The sequence below is a fragment of the Pygocentrus nattereri genome, chromosome 14 (assembly GCF_015220715.1).
Source record: "Pygocentrus nattereri isolate fPygNat1 chromosome 14, fPygNat1.pri, whole genome shotgun sequence".
Classification (NCBI taxonomy): Eukaryota; Metazoa; Chordata; class Actinopteri; order Characiformes; family Serrasalmidae; genus Pygocentrus; species Pygocentrus nattereri.
Genome location: NC_051224.1, coordinates 21,381,389 through 21,409,203, shown reverse-complemented (window position 1 = coordinate 21,409,203; position 27,815 = coordinate 21,381,389). Strand labels below are relative to the sequence as shown.

At 40.9% G+C, this 27,815-nt stretch overlaps 1 protein-coding gene across 6 annotated transcripts in view; it reads right to left on the bottom strand.

The window, feature by feature from the left end:
* The window catches only part of shank1 (SH3 and multiple ankyrin repeat domains 1), a 218,543-nt gene that overhangs the window by 73,103 nt on the left and 117,625 nt on the right, over nt 1–27,815 (bottom strand). For 3 of the 6 annotated variants that reach the window (XM_017697387.2, XM_037544893.1, XM_037544894.1), the window contains 10 exons: nt 27,333–27,404; nt 26,938–27,046; nt 17,558–17,712; nt 12,709–12,876; nt 11,201–11,317; nt 8,791–8,868; nt 7,685–7,751; nt 7,164–7,333; nt 4,583–4,707; nt 662–810 (listed from right to left, as the gene is read on the bottom strand). In XM_017697387.2, coding sequence (XP_017552876.2) covers nt 662–810; nt 4,583–4,707; nt 7,164–7,333; nt 7,685–7,751; nt 8,791–8,868; nt 11,201–11,317; nt 12,709–12,876; nt 17,558–17,712; nt 26,938–27,046; nt 27,333–27,404 — 1,210 coding nt within the window. Of the gene's footprint in view, nt 1–661; nt 811–4,582; nt 4,708–7,163; nt 7,334–7,684; nt 7,752–8,790; nt 8,869–11,200; nt 11,318–12,463; nt 12,510–12,708; nt 12,877–17,557; nt 17,713–26,931; nt 27,047–27,332; nt 27,405–27,815 lie in introns of those variants that run through there. The other 3 variants (XM_037544895.1, XM_037544896.1, XM_037544897.1) reach the window with 2 other exon arrangements.

Sequence of the window (27,815 nt, the reverse complement as noted above, 5' to 3'; positions counted from 1 at the left end):
GTGCTGCTGTAATAGATTACTTTCCCTTTGGGATTAATAGTGTCATATCAAAAGGAAACATACACAAGTAAAAAAAAACAGACAGGCCTTGGCGCTGATTTTAGGTGATTGCTGATTAATGATCATTTGCCTACTAATTACAGTCGGTTATAAATCAAAATTAGAAACTCACATCCCTAGTACATATGTTCTTTTCATAAGCACTATACACTAAAGAATAAATGCCAGGTCCAGGAAAGATGACCTCCCAAGTCACTTTTTTGTCCACATTTTACTACACTTATGAGAAACAATTGATTCTCATATGCATAGCAACACAAGTGCACATACACACAGTGTCTACTGTCTACATCTGCATGCAGAGCGCACACACACACACACACACACACACACACACACGCACACACACACACACACGCACACACACACACACACACACACACACATTGACAAACATACCGACACATGTCACCAGTATACATACACAGACAACGTTTATCCACACCTGAGGGAAACACACAGAGACAGACAAACAGACATTTAGTGACCCTCTCGCTGACCAAACTACTGCTGACCATTGCATAATACTCAAACAAACTCCTGCAGTCAACACATAAAAAGCTGTGCACATTCGGTGACACACACACATGCAGACGCACACCTTTGACTTTGTCTCCCTTGTTGAAGCTGATCTCGCGCTCCCCCTGCGCCGAGTATGAGCGCGTGGCAACAAACACTCGACCCGGGACGGCACTGTACAGACGCCTCCGCTGCCCTGGGGCTGCTCCCTGACTGCTGATAGAGCCAGGCCTGCACTCACAATCACACACAGACCAATGGGACAAGCTTAACATTCATCTGAAACTTGCACTCAGTCATTTCTGATATTAATTTCCACACAGTGCCTCGTTTCACCAACTCATTATATTCACTTCTGTCTTAAAGGGAGAGTTCACAGAAAACTCTCTCACATTTTCAAAATTTCCTCCTTACCCCAAGTGTTTGAAACATATTTCACATCTGAAATTTGCCTCGTAGCTCCCACACAAAGCTAAGAAGCAAATTTTAGACACTTAACATGTCCTGGCTTATTGACATTTGGGCGAGGGGGAAATTGTTAAACTATAAATATAGTACTGAATTGATGTAGTAGAAATCTATAACACCCAAAAAGATTTCTATTGACTTCCTATTTAGCTACATTAGCTTTATAGTGTCAATACAAAACAGAAGAAGCACATTTTAAACACTGAACATGTCCTGGCTGATTGACTACATTTGGCTTATTTTTAGAGTGCCGGTACAAAACTAATGAAACATCAGACACCACACGTTTTAGGCCTTCAACAATGTGAGAGGAAAGAGGAAAACTATTAATATTTGACTTGTTAATGTCTCTAATAAATTAATGTCTCTAATAAGTAAATACCAATACGTGCATAACAATAAGTAAAAGAAGTTCTGTAAAAGGCTTCTAAAAGTAAAAGTGCACTACACTGCAAAAGTGGTATCTTGTCAAGTAAAAATATCTTAATATGCAGTCAATTAATCTAATATTTCTCCTGTAACTATTGCTGTAAACCTAATTTATTTAAAGATTATTTTCTTATTTGTAGGGCTTTATACCCTTGTTTTAAGTGATTTTATTACATACATCTTTCTCACTATATTGACAGATAATTTTGCTTGTTTGCTTAAAACCAGCAAAATGATCTGCCAGTATAGCGAGATCATTTTACTTAATAAAATGACATAAAACATGTAAATAATGTCTAAAAAGAATCTAGAATTATTATAATCATAAGAGGAATTTTGGAGTAAGATGCATGAAGTGGTAGATGGTGTCCCTAGAGAGGAGACATTGGTGATTGGTGCAGACTTCAATGGACATGTTGGTGAAGGGAACAGAGGGGATGAAGAGGTGCTGGGTATGTATGGTGTGAAAGACAGAAATGCGGAAGGTCAGATGGTTGTAGATTTTGCAAAGAGAATGGAAATGGCTGTGGTGAACACATATTTTCAGAAGAGGGAAGAACACAGGGTGACATACAAGAGTGGAGGGAGGTGCACACAGGTGGATTATATCCTTAGCAGGAGATGCCACCTAAAGGAGATTGGAGATTGTAAAGTGGTGCCAGGGGAAAGTGTAGCAAGGCAGCATAGGGTGGTTGTCTGTAGAATGAGATTAGAAACAAAGAAGAGGAAGAGAGTGAAGACAGAGCCAAAGATTAGATGGTGGAAGCTGAAGGAGGAGGATGGTTGCAGGCAGTTCAGGGAAAAATTGCAACAGGCCCTTGGGGGCAGTGAGGAGCTACCTGAGGACTGGGAAACTACAGCTAAGGTGGTGAGAGAAACTGGCAAGAATGTGTTGGGTGTTTTGTCTGGTCAGAGGAAAGAAGACAAGGAAAGTTGGTGGTGGAATGAGGAAGTCCAGGAGAGTATTCAGAAGAAGAAGGCAGCTAAGAAAAGGTGGGATAACCAGAGAGATGAAGGAAGTAGGCAGGAGTACTGTGAGGCTAGTCGCATAGCGAAAAGAATGGTGGCAAAGGCAAAGGCTCAGGCCTATGATGAGCTGTATGAGAGGCTGGACAGTAAAGAAGGAGTAAAGGACTTGTATCGTTTGCTAAACAGAGAGATAGAGCTGGAAAGGATGTACAGCAGGTTAGGCTGATAAAGGATAGAGAGGGAAATGTACTAGTGAGTGAACAGAGAGTGTTGAGTAGATGGAAGGAGTTCTTTGAAGAACTAATGAATGAGGAAAACGAGAGAGAGGAGGACAACGGGGGAGAGATAGTGGATCAGGAAGTGCATAGAATTAGTAAGGTGGAAGTGAGGGCAGCTTTAAAAAGGATGAAGAATGGAAAGGCAGTTGGTCCAGATGACATACCTGTGGAGGTATGGAGATGTTTAGGAGAGAAGGCAGTGGACTTTTTAACCAGGTTGTTTAACAAAATCCTGGAGAGTGAGAGGATGCCTGATGAGTGGAGAAGTAGTGTACTGGTCCCCATTTTTAAGAACAAGGGTGATGTGCAGAGCTGCAGTAACTACAGAGGTATAAAGTTGATGAGCCACACCATGGTATGGGAAAGGTTTCCCAAGGTATGGGAAAGAGTTGTTGAAGCAAGGCTAAGGTGAGAGGTCCAGGTCAGTGAGCAGCAGTTTGGTTTCATGCCCAGAAAGAGTACCACAGATGCAATTTTTGCATTGAGAGTGTTGGTAGAGAAGTACAGAGAAGTGTGGATCTAGAGAAGAATATGATAGGGTGCCAAGAGAGGAACAGTGGTACTGTATGAGGAAGTTAGGTGTAGCTGAAAAGTATGTTAGGGTGGTGCAGGACATGTATGAGGATAGTGAGACAGTGGTGAGGTGTACAGTTGGAGTGACAAATGGTTTCAAGGTGAAGGTAGGGTTACATCAGGGATCAGCTTTGAGCCCCTTCTTGTTTGCAATGGTGATGGAAAGGTTGACAGATGAGGTCAGGCAGGAGGCTCCATGAACCATGATGTTTGCAGATGACCTTGTTATCTGTGGTGAGAGAAGAGAGAGGTGGAGGTTTGCACTGGAGAGGAGAGGAATGAAGGTCAGTAGAGACAAGACGGAATACATGTGTGTGAATGAGAGGGAGGCAGGTGGAAAGGTGAAGATGCAAGGAGTAGAGGTCGTAAAGGTGGATGACTTCAAATATCTTGGGTCAACCATCCAGAGCAATGGACAGTATGGAAAAGAGGTGAAGAAGAGGGTGCAGGCAGGATGAAGTGGGTGGAGACGGGTGTCAGTGCTGATGTGTGACAGAAGGATAGCAACAAGAGTGAAAGGGAAGGTTTACAAGACAGTAGTGCGTCCTGCTATGATGTATGGTTTGGAGACTGTGGCTCTGTCTAAAAGACAGCAGGCTGAGCTGGAGGTGGCGGAGATGAAGATGCTGAGATCTTCGTTGGGAGTGACAAGGATGGGCAAGATTAGAAATGAGCAGATCAGAGGGACAGTGAAGGTGGAGCAGTTTGGAGATAAAGCCAGAGAGGCCAGGTTGAGATGGTTTGGACATGTGTTGAGGAGGAATAGTGGATATATTGGTCAAAGAATGTTGGAGATGGAGCTGCCGGGCAGAAGGAGAAGAGGTAGACCTCAGAGAAGGTTGCATGAAATCAATAATTGAACAATCTTTTTTTTTTAACGGGTGTTTAATGAGTTTTTACCATCATTTGAGGCTGTTACTGTGTTAATTCGACTAACCGTCTCTGGGCACAGGCCTGTGTAGACACTTAGATTACTATCCAACTCTCTGATGAAATGCAGGTTATGATTAGGGTCATATTGTGGGTTGAGGGTAAGGTCAGGGTTGTAGCGAACGCTACATTTGGGGAAAGGTCATGTTAGTAAATATTTAGTAATTGAATGACACATTGAGCAATGGCAAAGTAGCTCCAGTGAACTATTTACAAAACCTAAACTCATAAAGAATAATTCGTTTTATTGCCTGCACTCAACACTCTTTGATGTTGTAGATGTGTTGTGTTACGTGTGTGTGTGTGTGTGTGTGTGTGTGTGTGTGTGTGTGTGTGTGTGTGTGTGTGTGTCTCACCCCTGTCTCCCGCGGGTCTGTCGGCTGCGATCCTCTCTGTCTCCTGTTCGGCCACGGGAAGGAGAGCGTGTCCGGGCTCCACGGGGGCTACTGGAACTGCGCAGAGTCCCACCGTGTTTCAGACCCTAACACACACACACACAAACACACACACACAGATACAGTAGGGCTGTAGTAATCAAGTAATTCATTGATTGTGTCAATGAAGTAATCAGAATTTTTAAAAGGCCAAATAAAACCACAAGGAGCTTTTCAGACTCTAAAAATGTCCTTAAAAATTCAATACAGACACACTGCAACTTTACTTATTACCATAAGAGAGACCAGTAGGGGAATTTAAAATCGTCCACCCCTAATTTTTCAGTGATATGAAGCTAAGTTAGCTATTTTCCTGTTCCATTTTAAATGGTCCAGCACTTCTGTCACTTGAAGGGCCAGAATGTAACTACAGCACCATTTTAGGTGGAACGGGAAATTCAGCCAGCTACCGATACATCAGCACAGTACAAGTGATTTTTTATGATTATTATGAAGAAAAGGATCATAATACACCAAAACGACATTAAACTAAGATTATACAATGGTTATCATAAATGTAACTGAGAAAATACTTATTTGGGGGTTTCTCTGGTCCCTTATTCAGCCATCTTGCCGGTTTTTCTTTTTTTCTCATGAAGCTCTGTTTCTCTTTGTTTTTCTCTGAAAAACCTCCATCACCCTACCTTTCTGTCTCAATAAAAAAAACGGCACACCCTACAACGCACAAAACAGACGGCTGAGGGGTGAAATGGGATTGGATACAGAAAGTGAAGCTTGCCAGACTTTGTTCTTCTAATTTTCTATCCTTGTGATCTAAAATACAACGTTGAAGCTCCAAAGTGGGTTGTGAGCAACAATGAAGCATCTCTCAGCTAAACCAAAAAGCAATAAGGATCATTGTAAAATTGTGCATTAGTATACAACCCCAATTCCAATGAAGTTGGGACGTTGTGTAAAACATAAATAAAAACAGAATACGATGATTTGCAAATACTTTTCAACCTATATTGAATTGAATACACTACAAAGAAAAGATATTTAATGTTCAAATGGATAAACTTTTTCACAAATATTCATTCATTGTGAATTTGATGCCTGCAACACGTTCCAAAGAAGTTGGGATAGGGGCAACAAAAGACTGGGAACGATGAGGAATGCTCAAAAAACACCTGTTTGGAACATTCCACAGGTGAACAGGTTAATTGGAAACAGGTGAGTGTCATGATTGGGTATAAAGGGAACATTCCTCAAAGGCTCAGTCGTTCACAAGCACTTTGTGAACAATTGCGTGAGCAAATAGACCAACAGTTTAAGAACAACATTTCTGAACGTGCAACTGCAAGGAATTTAGGGATTTCATCATCTACAGTCCATAATATCTTCAAAAGATTCAGAGAATCTGGAGAAATCTCTGAAAGTAAGCGGCAAGGCAGAAAACCAACATTGAATGCCCGTGACCTTCGATCCCTCAGACGGCACTGTATTAAAACCGACATCATTCTGTAACAGATATTACCACATGGGCTCAGGAACACTTCAGAAAACCACTGTCAGTGAACACAGTTCGTCGCTCCATCTACAAGTGCAAGTTAAAACTCTGCCATGCAAAGCGAAAGCCAGAAATCAACAACACCCAGAAACGCCGCCGGCGCAAAGTGGAAAAGTGTCCTGTGGTCTGACGAGTCCACATTTCAAATTGGTTTTGGAAATCATGGACATCGTGTCCTCCAGGCCAAAGAGGAAAAGGACTGTCTGGATTGTTATCAGCGCAAAGTTCAAAAGCCAGCATCTCTGATGGTATTGGGGTGTGTTAGTACCCATGGCATGGGTAACTTGCACATCTGTGAAGGCACCATTAATGCTGAAAGGTACATGCAGGTTTTGGAGCAACATCTGCTGCCATCCAAGCAACGTCTTTTCAGGGACGTCCTGCTTATTTCAGCAAGACAATGCCAAGCCACATTCTGCACGTGTTACAACAGCATGGCTTCGTAGTAAAAGAGTGCAGGTACTAGACTGACCTGCCTGCAGTCCAGACCTGTCTCCCATTGAAAATGTGTGGCACATTATGAAGCGCAAAATACGACAAAGGAGACCCTGGACTGTTGAGCAACTGAAGTTGTACATCAAGCAAGAATGAGAAAGAATTCTACCTGCAAAGCTTCAACAATTAATGTCCTCAGTTCCCAAACGCTGATTGAGTGTTGTTAAAAGGAAAGGTGATGTAACACAGTGGTAAACATGCCCCTGTCCCAACGTCTTTGGAACGTGTTGCAGGCATCAAATTCAAAATTAGTGAATATTTGCAAAAAACAATAAAGTTGATCCATTTGAACATTAAATATCTTTTCTTTGTAGTGTATTCAATTGAATATACGTTGAAAAGGATTTGCAAATCATTGTATTCTGTTTTTATTTATGTTTTACACAATGTCCCAACTTCATTGGAATTGGGGTTGTATTTAGCTGAGTAAATTAAACTTATCACTACCCATGTCTGGTCCTCACTAGGAATATTTATACACGCACACACACAGATTACCTGCACAGAGACGATGTTGGAGCCAGCAGCATTGGGAAAGGCCATCCATTCAGGAAGATTCATGCTGTTGTCGCTGTTGGCCCGTAGGAAGGGGTGAGGATGGGGCAAAGCGAGTGTTCGCCCACTCTCCCTCCTCTGGGGGGCGTACTTGGGTGACTCCAAAAATGGCACTGCCACAGAGAAATGTTATAAAAGTAAAAGCGAATGATGAAAGAGTTTGTAGCTATGGAGAAAGTAATAATCCTGAGAGAGAGAGAGAGAGAGAGAGAGAGAGAGAGAGAGAGAGAGAGGGGGAGAGAGAGAGAGAGAGAGAGAGAGAGAGAGAGAGAGAGAGAGGGAGAGAGAGAGAGAGAGGGGGAGAGAGGGGGAGAGAGGGGGAGAGAGAGAGAGAGAGAGAGAGAGAGGGGGAGAGAGGGGGAGAGAGAGAGAGAGAGAGAGAGAGAGAGAGAGAGAGAGAGAGAGACAGGGCACTGAGAGCATTAAAGAATCACAGCTTACTGATTGTCTGGATTTATACTTACCTACATCTGAATCCCGATGGTTTTTGATTATCTCTCCCAGCTCAAAATGGCCAGACATCACAGCCACCTGGAAAACACATATACACATACAGTGTTCAACCTGCTGGCATGTAGATGAGTCTTGTGTACTCTGGTCCAAATGTGAGTCTTTTGCACTACTTTCAGTAGCAAACCTGACACGTCCTGCCTATGTGTTATGAAACTAATTCACCAGCCTAAATACACAGTTCATGGTTGTGCGCATGCTATAATGCAAAATGCATCAATAAGCATTTGCGGGAGGGCTGCGCAAAGTGCAGGAAGACCGCACAGAAAGTTACTTGTGCAGCTAAATGCATGCTGAAAGAATATGTACCATAAGAATAACACCATTTAAACTCTCTGGACCAATAATGGGGCAAATTTGGCACCAATGCTGTTGCAATATGCACACACTGTCCATGTTATCATTTCATAAACTCTTAAGAAAAATAACCCCCCTGAAGAATGTTTTGGTGAGAAAGAACTTGATTTATTAACACTTTATTAGCCATCTCTTCATCACTTATCTTTCATTTTGGTGGCATTATTTCACTGGGCCTTTAAACCCTGCACCTCACAAGCCAGCAGTTAGTGGGCGAAGCTGCGCACAGTATGTGTAATCAGCCTATCAGCCTATAGAAGTAAATGAAACATTAAATTCAAGTAATTGTAGGTGCAACGTCTGGTCACATCAACACATACTGCACACTGTGCCTGTTTTGTAAGTACATCTTGGTCTGTCTCTTTCACACACACATACACACTTACATAATTAGCCTTTGCTGTTGATGCAAAAATGGCAGAGGTTAACAGCACCGATACTCTTTATATCAACAAATCAGGGCACAGACCACAACAATAAAACGTCAACGTAATAAATCAACATTAATGCTATCATGAATGCATAGACAACCCTTTACTCAAATCAAATCACATTTATTTGTGATTATTGGTTTGGGGCAGGCTTTTCCTCACATTTCAGGTTCTCCTTCATGATTCCCCTGCAATGTCTTCATCCTAGCTGAACCCAATAAAAACACCACACTCCCATTATCTGCTTTTTTCCCTTTTTTATTACCACTCACCTGGAAGGGTGTCTGCCCACTGTTGTTCTTCATGTCTTTTTTGGCTCCTCGGTAAAGCAGGATGCGTGCACAGCTCTCCTGAATGGTCCAAACACACACCAACAGCCACCATTCAGAACTCACAACACAGCCTGTTACATCAGCTGCAGACAGCAGTCGTATGTGCTGAATAAACACAATATCACTCATTCACAAACCTACGCCATCTTAGTGATTTGAATATTTATAGTTACATACAGGGCTGAGCCATGTGTAATAGTGATCCGTGCTGGAAAAATAATAGAGTAAATTTACCTTCATTATTGTACATGTTATAAATATACTTACTGGCCACTTTATAAGAAACCCCTCTCTGGTAGCTCCACCTTAGACTGCAGATGCACCGTTTGTGTTAGACATTCTCCAGCCTTTCATCAGTGCTCACTTTCTGACCACAGAGCCACCCTTGGCTGGATATTCAACAGCAGTGCTGTGGTCAGAAACTGACAAATGATGAGCAGAGTAGAGGTGATTCATACACTGTGCAGCAACAGATGGGCTACAGTCTATACTGTAACTGTACACCTACATTGAAAAAAATAGCATCTTGTCAGGTAATATGATATTAAATCTAGTCAATAAATCAATTATTTCCCATTTTAAGATAGCTGTGCCCTGATTAAAAGATTATTTATCTTATTTCTAGACATGATTAACTTTTTATTTAGTAAAATTATCTTGCTATACTAGCAGATAAGTCACGGTGGGCTCCTCCTGGGTGACTCCTCCCACTACTCCATGTGCTTTTTCTGTTTACTTTCAGATCGTCCACGTGGCTCTTTGTTTTGATCTTCCACGTGTTTTCTTTGTTTTGGTTTTCTAGTCCGGACCCTTGTTTTGTGACTCCGCAACTGATTGTCGCCACCTGATTTCTGCCTGTCCCCCGTTATCCCCGTGCTTTAAAAGCCCCATGTTTGCCCTTTATTTTGGCTGGTCTTTGTGTTGGTTCGATGTTTGATCATGTTGGATGTATTGTATTTTCGTGGTGTTTGGCTCTTGTTTGAGGTTCTGTGTTCATTTTGTCATGTCTGTCCCTCCTGCTCTCCGTATCGGCTATTTAAACCTGGACCGTTTTGACCATGACCCTGGATTTGCCCTTAATAAAAGTCGCTTATCTCAGCGTATGCATCTGCCTCCTCGCTCCCCAGCGTTACAGATAACTACATTTCTTAAAACAAGCTAAATTATCTGCCAATATAGTGAGATAATTTTACTTAATAAAATCAGTTAAAACTAGTAAGTAATGTCTAGGAAAAAGTAAAAAATCTTAAGTTTACAACAATCTCAACAGGAGATATTAAATTTTACTGACTATATTTAAGATAATTTTCCTTGACAAGATGCCATTTTTTGCAGTGTATATAGCAGAGTAAAGTATAAGGTAGGTGTTTCTGATAAAGTGGCCAGGTTTTATAGGACTGTAACTATTACAAGGATAACTGTTGCTACATTTTTTCTAGTGCAGTTACAAATCTGAGAAAACCTTTAGACCCAGGAGATACAGAACATAAACCATCATAAACATTTAACATTGTTCACAGAGGTAGAATAAACTGAGTTATCCTTGTAATAGATCATAATCAGATTTCTGCAGTTATCTGATAACTCAAACAGTCATGTAAACAACACACTCTGATATCTTAGATCGGAGTAAGGTCTAGAAATCTGATTAGGAAATCCGAAAAAAAAGAGCTGGATTTTAGCGCAGTAATCAGATTTCTCTGTGTAAACCCTTACTCTGATTTCTTTTGGATTTCTCAGTCTACACATATGGAAAAACAGACAGGAAATAAGGAGGCAATGTCACCTCAAGGTGCAGCAAAACACTTTTGTAGTGACGAAACCAAATATATATTTAGTAGAAGAATGTAAATATTCTTCATCTTCTAAATGATGTTTGTTCATATTTTCAGGTAAACTGGTGTGACGTTTTTAAAGAAAAAACAAGGCATTAAGTTTTATGAGATTGATGTCACATCACGTCGTCTTCTGTGAGTTTATTGGTTGGTTGCAAAGTAGTAATTTCATTACTGCCTCACTAATGTAGACCTGGAGTTACCCCACTACTTGATTACCCAAGTGCATGTAAACGCATGGATAAGATTACAGACCAAATCTGATTTTCTGCAGTTATTGGATTATTATTATTAAGTGCATGTAAACACAGTCAATGTAGCAAAAATTATGCATCTTCAGTTGCTGAAAACCCAAGTTTTTCATACGAAAATGAAAAAAAAAGCAACACAGGGACGTTTGTATATTTAGCTAGTGTTAATGCTGCTAAACCACAGGCAGAATGCCAGATGGTGCACATGTTGTCCTACTCCACAAGATCTTACTCTACACAATCCACATCAAGAAATGACTTTACCTTGTTGTATAAAGCACAGATGTGCAAGGCAGTGTTTCCTGAGGCGTTCTGGGACGAGGAGTCAGCACCGTAGAAAAGGAGATGCTCCAGGTGCTGCGAGTTGCCATTCTGACAGGCCTGCAGAAGAAAAGGGGGAGAAAGCGGAGGACGCATATGGGAAAGAGAGAGCATGAAAATGAACGGACAGGGAGCCGGAGAGAAGAAGAAGAATACAAAGCAGATAAAGAGATGGAGAGATAAATGAGGAAGAGAGAAGGAATTGTGATATGATGAGAGAGAGAGAGAGAGAGAGAGAGAGAGAGAGAGAGAGAGAGCAGAGGAAGCTTTTTTTTATACCCCGTCAGAACACTGACACCTTTATTAATTAACACCACTCTGAAAGCGAAAGACGGAGAGAGGGCACTGCAGAATCGAAATAGAGGTGGAAAGACACACTCTTGCACACACACACACACACACACACACACACACACACACATGCAGACATATGCACACTCACAAAGAAAAACACAGCACAAAAAGTCACATATGTCAGCAGGTACAATTTGACACTGATGAAGTTAAAAAGGTTCAGTAACCCTGAACACATCATTGCTGTCAAAGCTGAGGAAACCCCGCTTTGACTTTCAGTCTATTTATACAGAAGTTAGACACTTTGTAGCTCTGAAAGTTCAATAAAATGGTTGTTTTGTATGTATTTTATACAGTCTACACTAACTAGACAGTCTAGACACATCTAGACAGCTGATGATCTAATTTTGCTAGCTACCTACCGAGACATCAGCTACTACTAGTGATTTTTTTATGCTTGTTATGAAGAAAAGGACTATAATACACTGAAATTACATTATACAAAGATAATACAATTACTGTATTTTTTACTGTAGTTTCTTTGGTCTCCTGTGCAGCCATCTTCCCTGTTTTTTTCTTAACACTCCTTGCTGTGTCATGTAGCCCTAACACTTCACCCTACCCCTCTATCTCAACAAAAATCAGGACACCCTACTCGTAGATGTGAACACGCAAAACCAAGGGGGTAGGGATAAGTAATAGAGGCAAGGGGTGAGATGGGCCTGGGCCTTCTCCTCAAAATTGAACCTGGATCAATCCTTAATAAATATGCATCGTTACAATCCTATTATTTGACTTAGGCCAAAGCTTTCTATTTCAGAGGCTTTCTCATGACAGCAAGGACATCTAAGACCCACAAAAAGACACTGCCTGGTGAAGATGAATATGAAGAAAGAGAGGATGCTTGTGTACCTCTTCCGCTTTCTTCTCCACGTGGAGTGATGGAGTGACTGAGAGGCTGGAAGGATGGAGGGATGGTGGAGAGAGAGGGAGACAGGCAGAGAGACAGCCAGAGAGACAGAATAAGAGTGAGACCCCATGCCGAATGGTCTTAACAGAGACGCAGGTCCATGCACATCAACACTCAAAGACATACGTTATGAGTAAAACACACACACATACAGGTGCACACACACTCACACACACAAAGCAGGTACCTGATGTGTCTCATCCCAGCCGTTTTCATCCCGGAGCCCCAACTTGGCTCTGTGATAGAGGAGTGTTTCGCAGCAGGAGGTGTCGCCCCCTGTCAGCACAGTGTGGTAAAGCGGCGTCAGCCCACGTCGGTCCTTGTAGTCCGGAGACGCTCCCAGAGACAGCAGAGTCTGCCACAGAAGATGGAGAGAGTGTGAGAGAAAACTTGGACGATGATTGCTCAGACTGACCGTGTAAAATCTGTAATTTTCTAATTTAGCACAAAGAAGTTGGCAGACAGTTCTAAATATAAGGGCTGCATTGCTTTATATCAAAATCACGCTTCCAAAGAGCGTAACTGCAGATCGCAAATGCTGCATTTTGAGTATAGCTTAAATTATAACATTTATAGCTTACATTATAATCATTAATCAAAGTTTAACCACTATGTATAAGTATGCATGCATAAAACATGAATGTTCATACAGTGTTCTGCATATTACTTTTCTTATAGCAGTTATATGTAGCTGGTTATATATGTGAACATTTCTGTCTATAGAAAAACTTTGTATATTGGCATAACAGTCTTCATTTTTATCTGGGATCCTGCTTTTTACACTTTTAATGGCCATCATACCTTTGACCACTTCCAATGAAGTTGGGACGTTGTGTAAAACATAAATAAAAACAGAATACGATGATTTGCAAATCCTTTTCAACGTATATTCAATTGAATACACTACAAAGACAAGATATTTAATGTTCAAATGGATCAACTTTATTGTTTTTTGCAAATATTCACTCATTTTGAATTTGATGTCTGCAACACGTTCCAAAGACGTTGGGACAGGGGCATGTTTACCACTGTGTTACATCACCTTTCCTTTTAACAACACTCAATAAGCGTTTGGGAACTGAGGACAGTAATTGTTGAAGCTTTGTAGGTGGAGATCCCAATCTTGCTTGATGTACAACTTCAGTTGCTCAACATTCCGGGGTCTCCTTTGTCGTATTTTGCGCTTCATAATGTGCCACACATTTTCAACGGGAGACAGGTCTGGACTGCAGGCAGGCCAGTCTAGTACCTGCACTCTTTTACTATGAAGCCACGCTGTTGTAACGCGTGCAGAATGTGGCTTGGCATTGTCTTGCTGAAATAAGCAGGACGTCCCTGAAAAAGACGTTGCTTGGATGGCAGCAGATGTTGCTCCAAAACCTGGATGTACCTTTCAGCATTAATGGTGCCTTCACAGATGTGCAAGTTACCCATGCCATGGGTACTAACACACCCCAATACCATCAGAGACGCTGGCTTTTGAACTTTGCGCTGATAACAATCCGGACAGTCCTTTTCCTCTTTGGCCCGGAGGACACGACATCCATGATTTCCAAAAACAATCTGAAATGTGGACTCGTCAGACCACAGGACACTTTTCCACTTTGCGTCAGTCCATCTCAGATGAGCTCGGGCCCAGAGAAGTCGGCAGCGTTTCTGAGTGTTGTTGATATTATTTGGCTTTCGCTTTGCATGGCAGAGTTTTAACTTGCACTTGTAGATGGAGCGACGAACTGTGTTCACTGACAATGGTTTTCTGAAGTGTTCCTGAGCCCATGTGATAATATCCGTTACAGAATGATGTCGGTTTTTAATGCAGTGCCGTCTGAGGGATCGAAGGTCACGGGCATTCAATGTTGGTTTTCTGCCTTGCTGCTTACTTGCAGAGATTTCTCCAGATTCTCTGAATCTTTTGATGATACTGTAGATGATGAAATCCCTAAATTCCTTGCAATTGCACATTGAGAAACGTTGTTCTTAAACTGTTGGACTATTTGCTCACGCAGTTGTTCACATCCTTGCTTCCTTTCAGGGATGCTCCTTTTATACCTAATCATGACACTCACCTGTTTCCAATTAACCTGCTCACCTGTGGAATGTTCCAAACAGGTGTTTCTTGAGCATTCCTCAACTTTCCCAGTCTTTTGTTGCCCCTGTCCTAACTTCTTTGGAACATGCTGCAGGCATCAAATTCAAAATGAGTGAATATTTGCAAAAAACAATAAAGTTTATCCGTTTGAACATTAAATATCTTGTCTTTGCAGTGTATTCAATTGAATATAGGTTGAAAAGGATTTGCAAATCATCGTATTCTGTTTTTATTCATGTTTTACACAATGTCGCAACTTCATTGGAATTGTTGTTGTATATATATATTCAAATTAGTTAATTCAGGTGTTCCCATCACTTCCATGGCCACAGGTGTATAAAACCAAGCACCTAGGCATGCAGACTATTTCTACAAACATTAGTGAAAGAATGGGTCGCTCTCAAGAGCTCAGTGAATTCCAGTGTGGTACTGTGATAGGATGTCATCTGTGCAACAAGTCCAGTCGTGAAATTTCCTCACTAGTAAATATGCAACAGTCAACTGTCAGTGTAAGCGATTAAGAACGACATCAACTCAGCCATGAAATGGTAGGCCAAATTGACAAAGTGGGGTCAGCGGATGCTGTGGCGCATAGCACGCAGAGGTCGCCAACTTTCTGCAGAGTCAATCACTACAGACCTCCAAACTTCATGTGGCCTTCAGATCAGCTCAAGAACTGCTTAGACAGCTTCACGGAACATGTTTCCAATGCCAAGCAGCTGCATCCACGCCTCACATCACCAAGCGCCAGTGGTGGACAGTAACTAAGTAAATGTAATTAGTTACTGTACTTAAGTAGTTTTTTCGTGTATCTGTACTTTACTTAAGTATTTCCATTTTGAGTGACTTTTTCCTTTCACTCCACTACATTTCAGAGTCAAATATATTACTTTTTCCTCCACTACATTTGAGAAATCTGTCGCTCCTTTTGGTTTCTGTGTGTATAAAAACGTAATATGTCAAAACGAAAGAAGTGCAAAGCAAGAACACCAATCAGGGCACAGCGGTCACTTTGTTCTGAGCTTGTTTTGACCTGTTGGTCATACCGACCCAGTGCAAGCACACAGTTCAACATCAGTGCAGCATGATGGAACTAACCTAACTTTGTGTAAATAGACCACAATATAGAATTATGTACACATATGCAGTTTATGTTCACACACATGTTTACCTTCAGTGTTTTGTGCTTATGATCATTTTAATAGACGTCAGCGTCACTAATTAATGACGTTCTATTAAAAGACTGGTTTACCAAGAGAGACACTGGAGGACTTTCACCTAAAATGAGTTCATGAAGCGAGTCTAGTTATAAAAATGATAACAGGACATTAAAGTCATAATTAATCTTTTAGTACTTTTACTTTTGACACTTAAGTACATTTGAAGGCAAATACTTTTGTACTTTTACTCAAGTTGAGGTCTAGAGTAAGGACTTCTACTTTTACTGGAGTAATATTTTACCTTGGGTATCTCTACTTTAACTCAAGTACATGGTTTGTGTACTTCATCCACCTCTGCCAAGCGCAATGCAAAGCATTGAATGCAGTGGTATAAAGCGTTGCCACTGGAGTGATGAATCACGCTTCTCCATCTGGCAATCTGATGGATGATTCTGGGTTTGGCAGTTGCCAGGAGAATGGTACTTGTCTGACTGCATAAGTGTAAACTGTAAAGTTTGGTGGAGGGGGGATTATGGTGTGGGTTGTTTTTCAGGTGTTGGGCTCGGCCTCTTAGTTCCAGCGAAACAAACCCTGAATGTTTCAGCACCAAGAGATTTTGGACAATTTCACACTCTCAACTTTGTGGGAACAGTTTGGGGACAGCCCCTTCCTGTTCCAACATAATTGTGCCCCCGTGAGTGAGTTTGGTATGGAAGAACTTGACTGGCCTGCACAGAGTCCTGACCTCAACCTGACAGAACATCTTTGGGATGAATTAGAGTGGAGACTGCGAGCCAGGCCTTCTCATCCAACATCAGTGTCTGATCTTACAAATGTGCTTCTGGAAGAATGATCTAAAATTCCCATAAACGCACACTTAAACCCGGTGGAAAGCTTCCCCAGAGGAGTTGAAGTTATTATAGCTGCAAAGGGTGGGCCAACATCATATTAAACCCTATGGATTAAGAATGGGATGTCACTCAAGTGTGAAGGCAGATGAGTGAATGCTTCTGGCAATATAGCGTATATGTATGTGTGTGTGTGTGTGTGTGTGTGTGTGTGTGTGTGTGTGTGTGTGTGTGTGTGTGTAACATTAATAAGGCACAGGACCACACCGTGACAGTGTAGGTCAGGCATGACAAACTGGGTACCTTCAGGGCCAAAATGCTGTGGATATTAGCGTTCTCTTTCATCTAACACTCTGAATTCAGTGCATGAAGGTCTTACTAAGTAGCTGATGAGCTTTATCAGGTATGTTTAATGAGGCAGTGTGCTAAAGTCTGCAGTGTTCTGGCCCATGAGAACTGGAGCCTGATACATGTGGTGTAGTGGGTCACACATTATTTGGTCTTATGCTTAAACAAATCAGTAATAAAAGACATTACCGATTTAAACTGGTGTCTGAATGAGCTTATGCACTTGCTCGGAAACAAGGTACATGCAATGCGAAAGGAAGGCTTGTGCATATTTTATGCAGTGAACAAAATAAATGGTAGCACACAGAAAGCTCCAGTTCTACATGCTTGAATTGAAGAAAAAAAAATCCTTCGGCCAATTAAAATGATCAGCTTTCATTATTTTTGGTACCCAATACTTGGCTTGTCGGGTTCACTTGCTTAAATTATTTCTGTACATTAAAGGTGCTTTATAAATGACCTTGCCTTGTCTTATCGTGCCTTCATGAGCTGAGTTAAGTGTGTTGTAGGGAAAAATAAAAAAATATGCTGTGTGTAGGCTTCCTGGGTCAAGGACAGAGAGAAGTGTGCCCAAAGTGTGTGTGTTCTTACCAGCAGGGCGGTGTGTGCATGGGCTCGGACGGCCTTGTGCAGAGATGTGAGGCCATCTTTGGCCCTGAAGTCGATGTGTGCTCCTCCCATCACAAGGGCCCTGATCACCTCCCCCGCCCCTGGCTCACACTGCACCGCCAGCGTGAGGGGAGTCTCTGTAAACACGAAACACACATGTGAATCATTTACTACTATGGAAAACACACATGCCATTGCTGAGCAAAGCTGATTTGAATCTTGTGACCAGAAGCAGTTCTTTTAAATCCTGCATTCCTGGAAGTGCCCAAAAGTCATCATGTTAAACAATGTAAAGTGAAAATAACAAATAAATAATATGATGAGGAAAAACTGTGCATCAAAAAATAAAGTGCACATGTCGATCTCTAGTTCTCGAGTACAATGGTGCAGGATAGCATACCTGCTTTAAATGAGAAAATCAAGAACTCTTCCTTAATTTTTGTAAAAAAAAGACTTTGATGCAGTACATAAACACTGCTAACATTTACAACGTATCGTCAATCCCAAGTCCTGCTCTGGAAACTAAGCAACAAATCACTGTTTTCGGAACAAAACCCCGTCTCTCCATTTTTGCCGTTTATCAGTTTTTGACATAATTTGAAAAAGCTTGTTGTTCTTCACACTGTGTGTAAATTTCATGATGCATAGACTAAAAAAAATCCCCAAAAATTACTTGGAAAAAGTTTGGTTCCTTTGACTCACATTAAAAATAAGAAGCTCTCTCTAAAAAAGTTATCGCTGTGGAGATTTGACAACAGCGAAGTAGAGCCTGCTTTGAATTGAAGACCTGGACCAAATGTTTTAGGAAAAAAGGGGAAAATCCTAAAACGTGCAGCTGCTGTATCAATCTACAACAATAACATCTGTCTGAAGAGCCGCAGAGCCACAGTTTTGTTTTTGTTTTGTTTTCTTAGTGAGTTTTAGGCTAATCAACATTTCAGTCATTTGATGTGGGTTTCCAATAAATTGGTGATAAATTTACATCGGGCTAACATTTTGTTTTAAACTTTAGGCTAAAACAAAGTTTGGTTTAAACGCATATAGAGAATTACAGGGTAAATAGTACATAAACTACATATAGCCCAATTAACTTAAACTTAATATGGGGGCTTTATGTGTACACTTACATTACAAGTGCAGAAACAGAACTTTATGTCAAGCTGCCTTAAGCTGAGCATAACATTAAACTTTAGCCTAAAACAAACTTTTTTTTTTGTTTTTGAATGTATCCCTGCTGAAAAAACCCACAGAAACCATTCAGTGTTTCTTTTGGATTCTGGTGTCTTTGTAATATGTTTTGGCTTATGGTTTAACCAGTTACCGATGACTGATGTGTATACTGCAGCGGTCTCCCTTCCTGAATGATAATATGCATGGCAACACATACAATCAGCACAGACAGTCGCTGTTTACATCAGAGACGTTATAAATGAGGAAACCGCCCACTGGTTGAAATATGAATGTGTCACTTGTAATGCTCAACTTTCCAATACGACTTTGTTTATATGGCACAATCGCACTGTCCTACTGCGCATGCGTTCCTGGCCTGAAACCGCTAGAATGACGCTGCATGTGTAAATCTGCGACTCTGCAGTCAGACCTTTCTCATTTACAGCACTGGTTGTCAATTTTATAAACATCTAGCTTCCTAGTGCCTCCTGAAGACCTTGAAAGAAAAGGGTGAAAAGGTTAACTCTGAAGGAAAGCAGAGTCAGGTCATTTATTTTAATTACCAGGCTTTACAGCCTCTAGCCGACGCTAGGCACCACCAATCTATTGCTTAACTACCTTCAACTGTGTGTTAGAGCAGGAAAACACCAAAATATGCAGGACAGGGGCACTTCAGGACCAAAATTGGGAACCAGTGATCAAGACAATCTCTCTCTGCTCACTGCTGCTACCCAGAGGCACCATGCGGCAGTGCAGTTGTCACTCTGCTGTTGGCAGGCTGGGGTCTGATGTGAGAGGGGTCTGACAGGCTGGCAGAGAGAACAGCAGGACTGTGACAGCGCAGAGGAGCCAAACCGTGAAACAAACCCCTCCGTCTCTCGCTTCACTCACAACCATGCAATGCGCCAAAAACCTAATAATATTCCCTTCAGGCCAGTTGTCGACAGCACAAGGTGTTAAACTCTTCAAATGTGTCTTGTCAGTTCATACGTTTGGTAGACACTTTGCAAGTCCAGCAAGTTAAATACAAGACTTTCATTGAGTCTACTGTACAAAGTGCAGCTGACGTAATGCAAAATATTTTTTTTTTTCATTTTATTACTTTTATTACTGTACTTTTCTCATCTGTTCATCATGTAATTGGCAAAACTGGGGCCAGTTTAAGAATGTAAATAGAACTTAAAACTGAGGATTTGGAAAGATAAATCTTCCTACATATTTAAAATTAGAGGATCCAGATAATTTATTTACTTTTATTATCATTAGGAAAACCTCTTTTCCAGCTCTGGCCAAATATACAGTGCCCACCATAAATACTGTCATTATGAGCAAAATGAGCTTTAAATAATACTATTAATTATTTTTTCTTTTTGATCTTTCATTCAAAATATTTGCAAAAATCTAACCTGTATTTCAGGTACAATGACAAAGTAAAAACTAAATCTTGTCGTGAAATAAATATTTTTCTTATATATATATATATATATATATATATATATATATATATATATATATATATATATATATATATATAGGGAATATTTAGGAAAATCAAGAACACTTAAATGGTCAGCCATGACTCCTGTTTCACTGGGGAATATATATGAGATGAAACAAAGCCAAATGCCCTCAATCATCCATTGTTATGAGAAAGGCCTAGGAAAACAGCGAAGATGTATGACAAAAGGCTGTTGAACTGCACCAATCAGGAAATGGCTACAAGAAAATAGCTAAACAGTTGAAAATGGCAATTCCACTATCAGGCCAATAATTAACTAACTTAAAATAATGGGAGATGTCAAGAATCTGCTGGGAACAGGACGTATGTCTATATTATAGGTCTTGGGGTTACAACGTCTGTCAAACTATGATAAAGCACCTCCGATATAACAACTAGTTTTTTTTTTGCGGGGGGGGTGGTCTACAATAAACTCAAGCTCCTACAGTTTTCCAAACATTACTGGAACTTTCTGTGGGATTGTGTCCTGTGGTCAAATGAGACCAAAATAGACCTTTGGGCAACAAACACCAGAGGTGAGTTTGGTTTAGGCACAAAGATAGCCATGCAGAAAAGTACCTCATACCCACAGTGGTGTTGTGGGTCTGTTTTTCTTCCAAAGACCCTGGACAATTTATTCGGATACATTGTATCACAGGCTTCATCAATTTCCAACAGAAATAAAATCAAAACCTCACTGTTTCAGCTAGGAATCTTAAACTTAACCACACTTGTAGCAGAACCGTGACCCAAAGCACACCTCAAAATCAATCCATAAATGATTCACTGTCCACAGAATTAAGGTGTTGCCATGGTCACCCCTGTCCCCTAACCTAAACCCCATAGAAAACCTGTGGGATGAGACTTCACAGTGAGGGCCTCAGAGTATCTGAGTAAGGATCTGGAGAGGTTCTTTATGGAGGAACAGTCTCAGATCCCTTGCTATGTGTTCTCCAGTCCCATGTTAAGGTAAGTTTTATAGGAGAAGACTGTTATCTTTGCAAAGGGAGGCTGGACAAAGTATTAAATGAAGGGTTGCCAATAATTGTGGCACACAGATTTCAGACAAATATTTATTTCCTGATAAGATTGTTTTTTTATATTATTATTGTATTTCAAAAAGGGTACATTTTCATTAATATTTTGAATATGTGAATAGTGAATAGTGTGATACCATGATAGAATGCCACCATCCTATCATTCACCAAGTCCAGTCGTGAAATTTCCTTGCTACTAAATATTCCAGTCAGCTGTCGGTGGTATTATAACAAAGTGGAAGTGATTGGGAACGACAGCACCTCAGCCATGAAGTGGTCGGCCATGTAAAATGACTGAGTGGGATCAGCGGATGCTGAGGCGCATAGTGTACAGAGGTCACCAACTTTCTGTAGAGTCAATTTCTACAGACCACCAAACTTCATGTGGCCTTTAGATCAGCTCAAGAACAGTGTATTGAGCTTCATGGAATGGGTTTCGATGGCTGAGCAGCTGCATTCAAGCCTTACATCACCAAGCGCAGTGCAAAGCATTGAATGCAGTGGTGTAAAGCGCCGCCAGTGGACTCTAGAGCAGTGGAGACGTGGTCTCTGGAGTGACGAATCACGCTTCTCCATCTGGCAATCTGATGGACGAGTCTGGGTTTGGCGGTTGCCAGGTGAGCAGTACTTGTCTGACTGCATTGTGCTAAGTGTAAAGTTTAATAGAGGGGGGATTATGGTGTGGGGCTGTTCTTCGGGAGTTGGGCTCAGCCCCTTAGTTCCAGTGAAAGGACCAAGAGATTTTGGACAATTTCACACTCTCAACTTTGTGGGAACAGTTTGGGGGCGGCCCCTTCCTGTTCCAACATGACTGCGCACCAGTGCACAAAGCAAGGTCCATAAAGACATGGATGAGCCAGTCTCATTTTGGTGTGGAAGAACTTGACTGGCCTGCACAGAGTTCTGATCTCAATCCAACAGAACACCTTTGGGATGAATTAGAGCAGAGACTGCAAACCAGGGTTCATGATAAAATCGCGGTAGCGCATGGCCTCTCATTGCTTTAGTACGAGCACTAGGTAAAGGCTGAGGTTGGACGAGTGGTTCTGGTCACATGCTTGCCTGGTACTACAGACAGCGTTTTTCCTGCATATGGTTTGAAGGAGTCTAGCACGAGTTTTGAGACTCTTTTGATACATGATCAAACCTCTGAGGAACATATAGGGAGACAGCATGAGTCACGTATAAACATGCAGCTGTGTGTATCCTAAATATGTTCACTGAATATTCATGCGGGTCTGATTCCGATGCATATGCAAGCATTTGAGTGTGGCTCAGCATGGGTAGGGTTTAATATATTCACAGCTGTAGGAATGTTCTGCTGCAAAATCATTTAAATAAGCATTCAGCATTTTTATGTCATAGGATGTTGCGATTTATATTGTACAGGACCCTTATTTCTAGACCGGGGGTAGATTCACAAAATCATTTTAGGAAAGAAAATCTTCTTAAATGTGACTTCCCCTCATACTACAAGGTGATTCAAAAAGATCTGTCTGATCTGTGCCATATTATTACAACCATGAGGCGCCTAGGAACCAATCACACACCAACTGAAAGAGGGGGTCATAGAGTTTCTGACAACAAATGTTTTCACTAATCAGTTTTTCAACTGTTACAGACAAACTGTATGTGATTACAGTCATTTGATTACATCCTTAAATGTCTGTTCTGCTATAAATACAATGATGTTTAAGCATTGATTTTTTCTCAAATATACATGTGATATGTTCAGCACTGACTGTCGTTACTGACAGAATTTTTGTACTATAAAACATCATATGGGTAATTTTAATAGTGTCTTATGTAAGTTAAGTGATACTTTATTAATCCCACAAACGGGGAAATTCCACCTACGCATTTAACCCATCCGTGAAGTGAAACACAACATACACACTAGCGAATAGACACACACACTAGGGGGCAGTGAGTACACTTGCCCAGAGCGGTGGGCAGCCCTATCCACGGCGCCCGGGTAGCGATTGGGGGTTAGGTGTCTTGCTCAAGGACACCTCAGTCATGTGCTGTCGGCCCTGGGGGTTGAACCGGCAACCTTCCAGTCACAGGGCCAGTTCCCTAACCTTCAGCCCACAACTGCCCCCGAAGTCAGTAAGTCAGAAACGCCACTTTTCATTTGAAAAATAAGGTGTAACATAGTTGACCCTGCATTAATACAAGTAACATAGGTGACTGGAAACATTAACCATCAGCACTAGGACAAAATTCTATTGAAAATTTCCATGCATAAAGAATTCAGTGATAAAGTTGATGAGTTCAGTGGCAGGCTTTGACCTGCTGACCACATGTTCTTTTATTGAAAAGACTGATTGTGTTAAAATCATAAAAACACTGCAACCAACACAAATGTATGTAACATAGTAGACAGTCAATTAATATATTCATTGACAATGCGGTATTATAAATAAAATATTGAAAAAAATGAGAGGATGGGACAAACTGTTTTTGAACTACAAGGGGGAATTCTATTAACATACTTGACAGAACCTTTGCAGACATTAATAAATTAACATATTTAAATAATTTTTAAAAAATCTAATTTAAAAATATTTTCTTTAGTGTTTAAACGTTTGAAATAAATAAAAAATAGGTTAAAAGTAATAAGCATAAAATAAAGAGTTGTCTGTATTTGTACAATGCGTGTAGCATTTTAAGCCAGCATTAACTAAAGGAGCAATGTAGCGAATTACTTCAGTTGTTACCTTGTTAGCTAACTAGCTAACCCACCTGTTTTCAGCAGCTTCTAAGTGAATGCCGACGGGGATAGTGTGTCCTATCAGAAGGAGGATTTTGTCCAACAAAGCGACTAGTTAGCTCAGGTATTTCATGGAATTTACTGAAATTTCTTGAACGTTTGGGTGTTTATCCTGTATTTCAGTACTGTCTCTTCAGGCGCTGTGAGAGTTCAACTGAAGCAGCCTAACGGTTACAGCTATTTAAATTCAAATAAATGTCTCGCGCTATTTACGGGTGCCGAAGACAAACAGCCTCATAAAATAATTACAGTTTTTCGGACTAAATGATTGAGTGAGTTAATTCATTATTTATTTAAAAGACATATAACAGCGCCAGATCCATTACTCACACCACTTAGGATAAAAGACAGTAAAGCCTATTGTCATTGTAGTCTTAAAGCTGTGGTCCTTCAACGCTTTGATTTAAAGGGGCCGTCACGCTTTTTTAACACAGACGAGCTTGAAGTAACGTATAAACAATGTTCAAGTTCCAAAACCTACCCACTACCCGTTCGCGACGCAGTGGTTGGCCAGGGCAACCAGTGCCATCCCTGAAATTTGATTGGCCACCCTACATGTCAACTCTAAATTTCTGTCACATCATTGGCTTCCGCATCACTGTGGGGCGGGTGTTTGCACTTTTAAGAGGGAAGCAGAATCTGAAATTTAACCCGGTACGAAGCTGCAACGTTCACAGTTTTTCCAACTCTGATAAGTAATAGTGCCAGATAGCATTACATTCTTTAACTCCCCAAAAGAGCTCCCTCAGTAACAGTATTCCTGCCCGAATCAACGCAGCAATGTATTAGTAATGAAATAATCACAGTAATCACAGTAATGAAATAACAAAACCGAGTAAAAGAAAACGGCACCTCCTTTTTTCCTTTTCTTTTTGCAACCTGAAAATGAGCTTGATTTTAGCGTGTTGTTAGCTTGATTTGACTCAATTCTTTAATCCACAAGTTCGTGAGAAACCGTAATTTTAGTGATGGATGAATTATAAAGAAAGGAAAATGAAATAACTCAAAAGTACCTCACACAGTTTTCTGTCTTTTTTGGAAAGTTGAACGAACCCGCTTTACTAGCCCAATGATAGTCTATATGCCAGTTTGCAACACCTGTCACATAATGCACACATAAACGTCTGTACGATGATGTTTAGACCCAGGATATCTGGGGTAATTTGGGGAAATCACACGGATTCTTTGTCCTGTAGAAATCAGCCACTCAAATCATGCACAGATTACATTATCCATTATCCAACTAATCCAGCTCGAATAGGGCTTAAAGGCACAGTAAGAAAAACTGCCTATTTAATTGTAAGAGATAAAGAGGGGCTGGATAATAGTAGAAATGAATTATTATTGGTGAATAAAACCACATAGATCTTATAGGTGGACCTCGAGGGAAGTATAAAATATTTAAAAATGTAGGGTGTGGGCCCTTTAACACTCTTAGTTCTTCAGGAAGCTTTCATGAATTCAGCCAAGAAAGGTGACCAGGGTGCACCTCATAGCTGTTAGGCCTACTTCATTACGTCTCCTTCATGTTCCACTTCACAGTATTCTGCTGAGTTTAGCTCCTGAACTGCTTTACTGTTGCTCACACACCTCACTTTGGAGGTTTTACATTTAATTATAGACCAACAGAGCCTAACAAACTGAAGTTCCTCCGCTGATGTCCTGGATGTACTGAAAAGTTCCACTGCAGTTCCTCAAGTTACTCAGTACTGGAGTACTTTTGGGACCTGAAACCTTTTTACTCAAGTTGTTTTTTAGTAGCTACTTGAATTTCTACTTATATCTTTATTCCATTGAAATAATAATATGTTTATTTGACTATGGCATTAGGCGCCTGTACTCACCTTTGGTACTGTAATTCCTAACCATGAAGATACTATAAAAACTACTAAAACAGAAAGATATAAAACTTTACACATGCTTGTAGTCAAGTCAAGTCAATAGGCTGTTACTGTCATTCCATCTGTGTATACAGATATACACAGTGGAGCGAAATTACATTCCTCCAGGACCAACACGGTGCAACATGGAAAAATAGACAGTACAGACAAATGTGCAGATGTAAGTGTGCAAACATTTAACTAGAAACAATACAATAAATTAAACAAACACATAACTGATACTTATTAAATCCCACAAACAGGGAAATTTCACCTCCACATCCATGAAGTGAAACACCACATACACACTAGTGAATACACACACACACACTAGGGGGCAGTGAGCACACTTGCCCAGAGCGGTGGGCAGCCCTATCCACGGCGCCCGGGGAGCAGTTGGGGGTTAGGCGTCTTGCTCAAGGACACCTCAGTCATGGACTGTTGGCACTGGGGATCGGACCGGCAACCTTCTGGTTACAGGGCCAGTTCCCTACCCTCCAGTCCACAACTGCCCCCAAAGCCATAATAAACAGGCAGGACAGTGCAGCACTCGTTTCTGAATATGAGGTAATGAGAATAAGGTGCAGAGTTATTTAACATGCTGTGATATGTAAGTATACATGGTCAGATTATGACATACATGAGCACAGCAGTTACTGAGGTTGAAAGGCTTTAGGCTAGTTTAGTTACGAGGTTTTGATTCTTTCGTAGAGCTACTGAGCGTTTTTGTCTGTGTTATGATCTTCTTTTTTGTATCTGACCCATTGTTTGTATTGTCTACTCTGTCTTTTGCCTGTGCCTCTTTTTGGACTATGGTTGCCTGGATTTATCTTGTTTATGTTTGTATATTGTTGCTGTGTTTTGGTTGTGACCTTTGCCTGTTTTTGACCTCGATTGTGGATAATGGACAAACTTTTTCTCACATTTTAAAAGCATGCATATTATACTATTAATTTTACTGGTTTTCATTAAAAGCCACATTGAAAAAGAATCATGACCTTCACCTCCTGTATCAGGATCATGATAGTTGGGGTCAAGCCCTTTGTCCAGAAACTTGGCGACCTTTTCAACAGCTCCAGTTTGGATGTAGTCCATGAACTTCTTTAGACTGGCCTGTAGGGGGAGACAGAGACAGCACAGCGTCAGACCATCAGTCCACCAATGCTCTGAGGAATAACTGTTGGATGTTTTACTTTATTCAAGCATGCAAACACACGTCCAGCCATTGAGGCGTTTATGCACACACACAAAGTGTGAAACAGCACACAATTATGGGTTCTGTGCACAAATTCTCTCTTGCGAACACACAAGGGACTAAATCTAAACACACAGACTCAGACGAATAACACAACTCATTCGACTCGTTCCAATTAAAACAGAATGGCTCTAGGCCAAGTACCTTGGTGTGCAGCTTGGCAAGTTGTTTCTCATCAAGGTTTGTCTGCTTGTATACTCTGGTTTTGTAGCGAAACTGTTACAGAGGGAGAAAGAAAGAGACGCAATGAGTACAAGAGAGACAGACCCATAACAGGATGCCAAGAACACGGCAGTGATTCGTCCCAAAATCACATTTTTATGTCCTTGCAAGCAAACTGGATCCAAGGCAGAGGATGAAATATTTCGACTGATGCCTCTAGCAACGTACAGACCAGGCCTGATTTTTCCAACAACACTGGAGCAGGAAGATCAGTGTAGAACAGGTATCACTTTGAACACTTTGTCTACCTGTTAATGTAATATTAACAGCACAATGTTTTGCAAAACTGGGCCAGGAACCTTAATTAGCACAATGCGAATGTGGTCAGGGCCTTATCACAGTTACCTTTTCAGTGCAAACCTGAACAAATTAAGATCTCAAACCATTTTTCATCAGTTTTGAAAT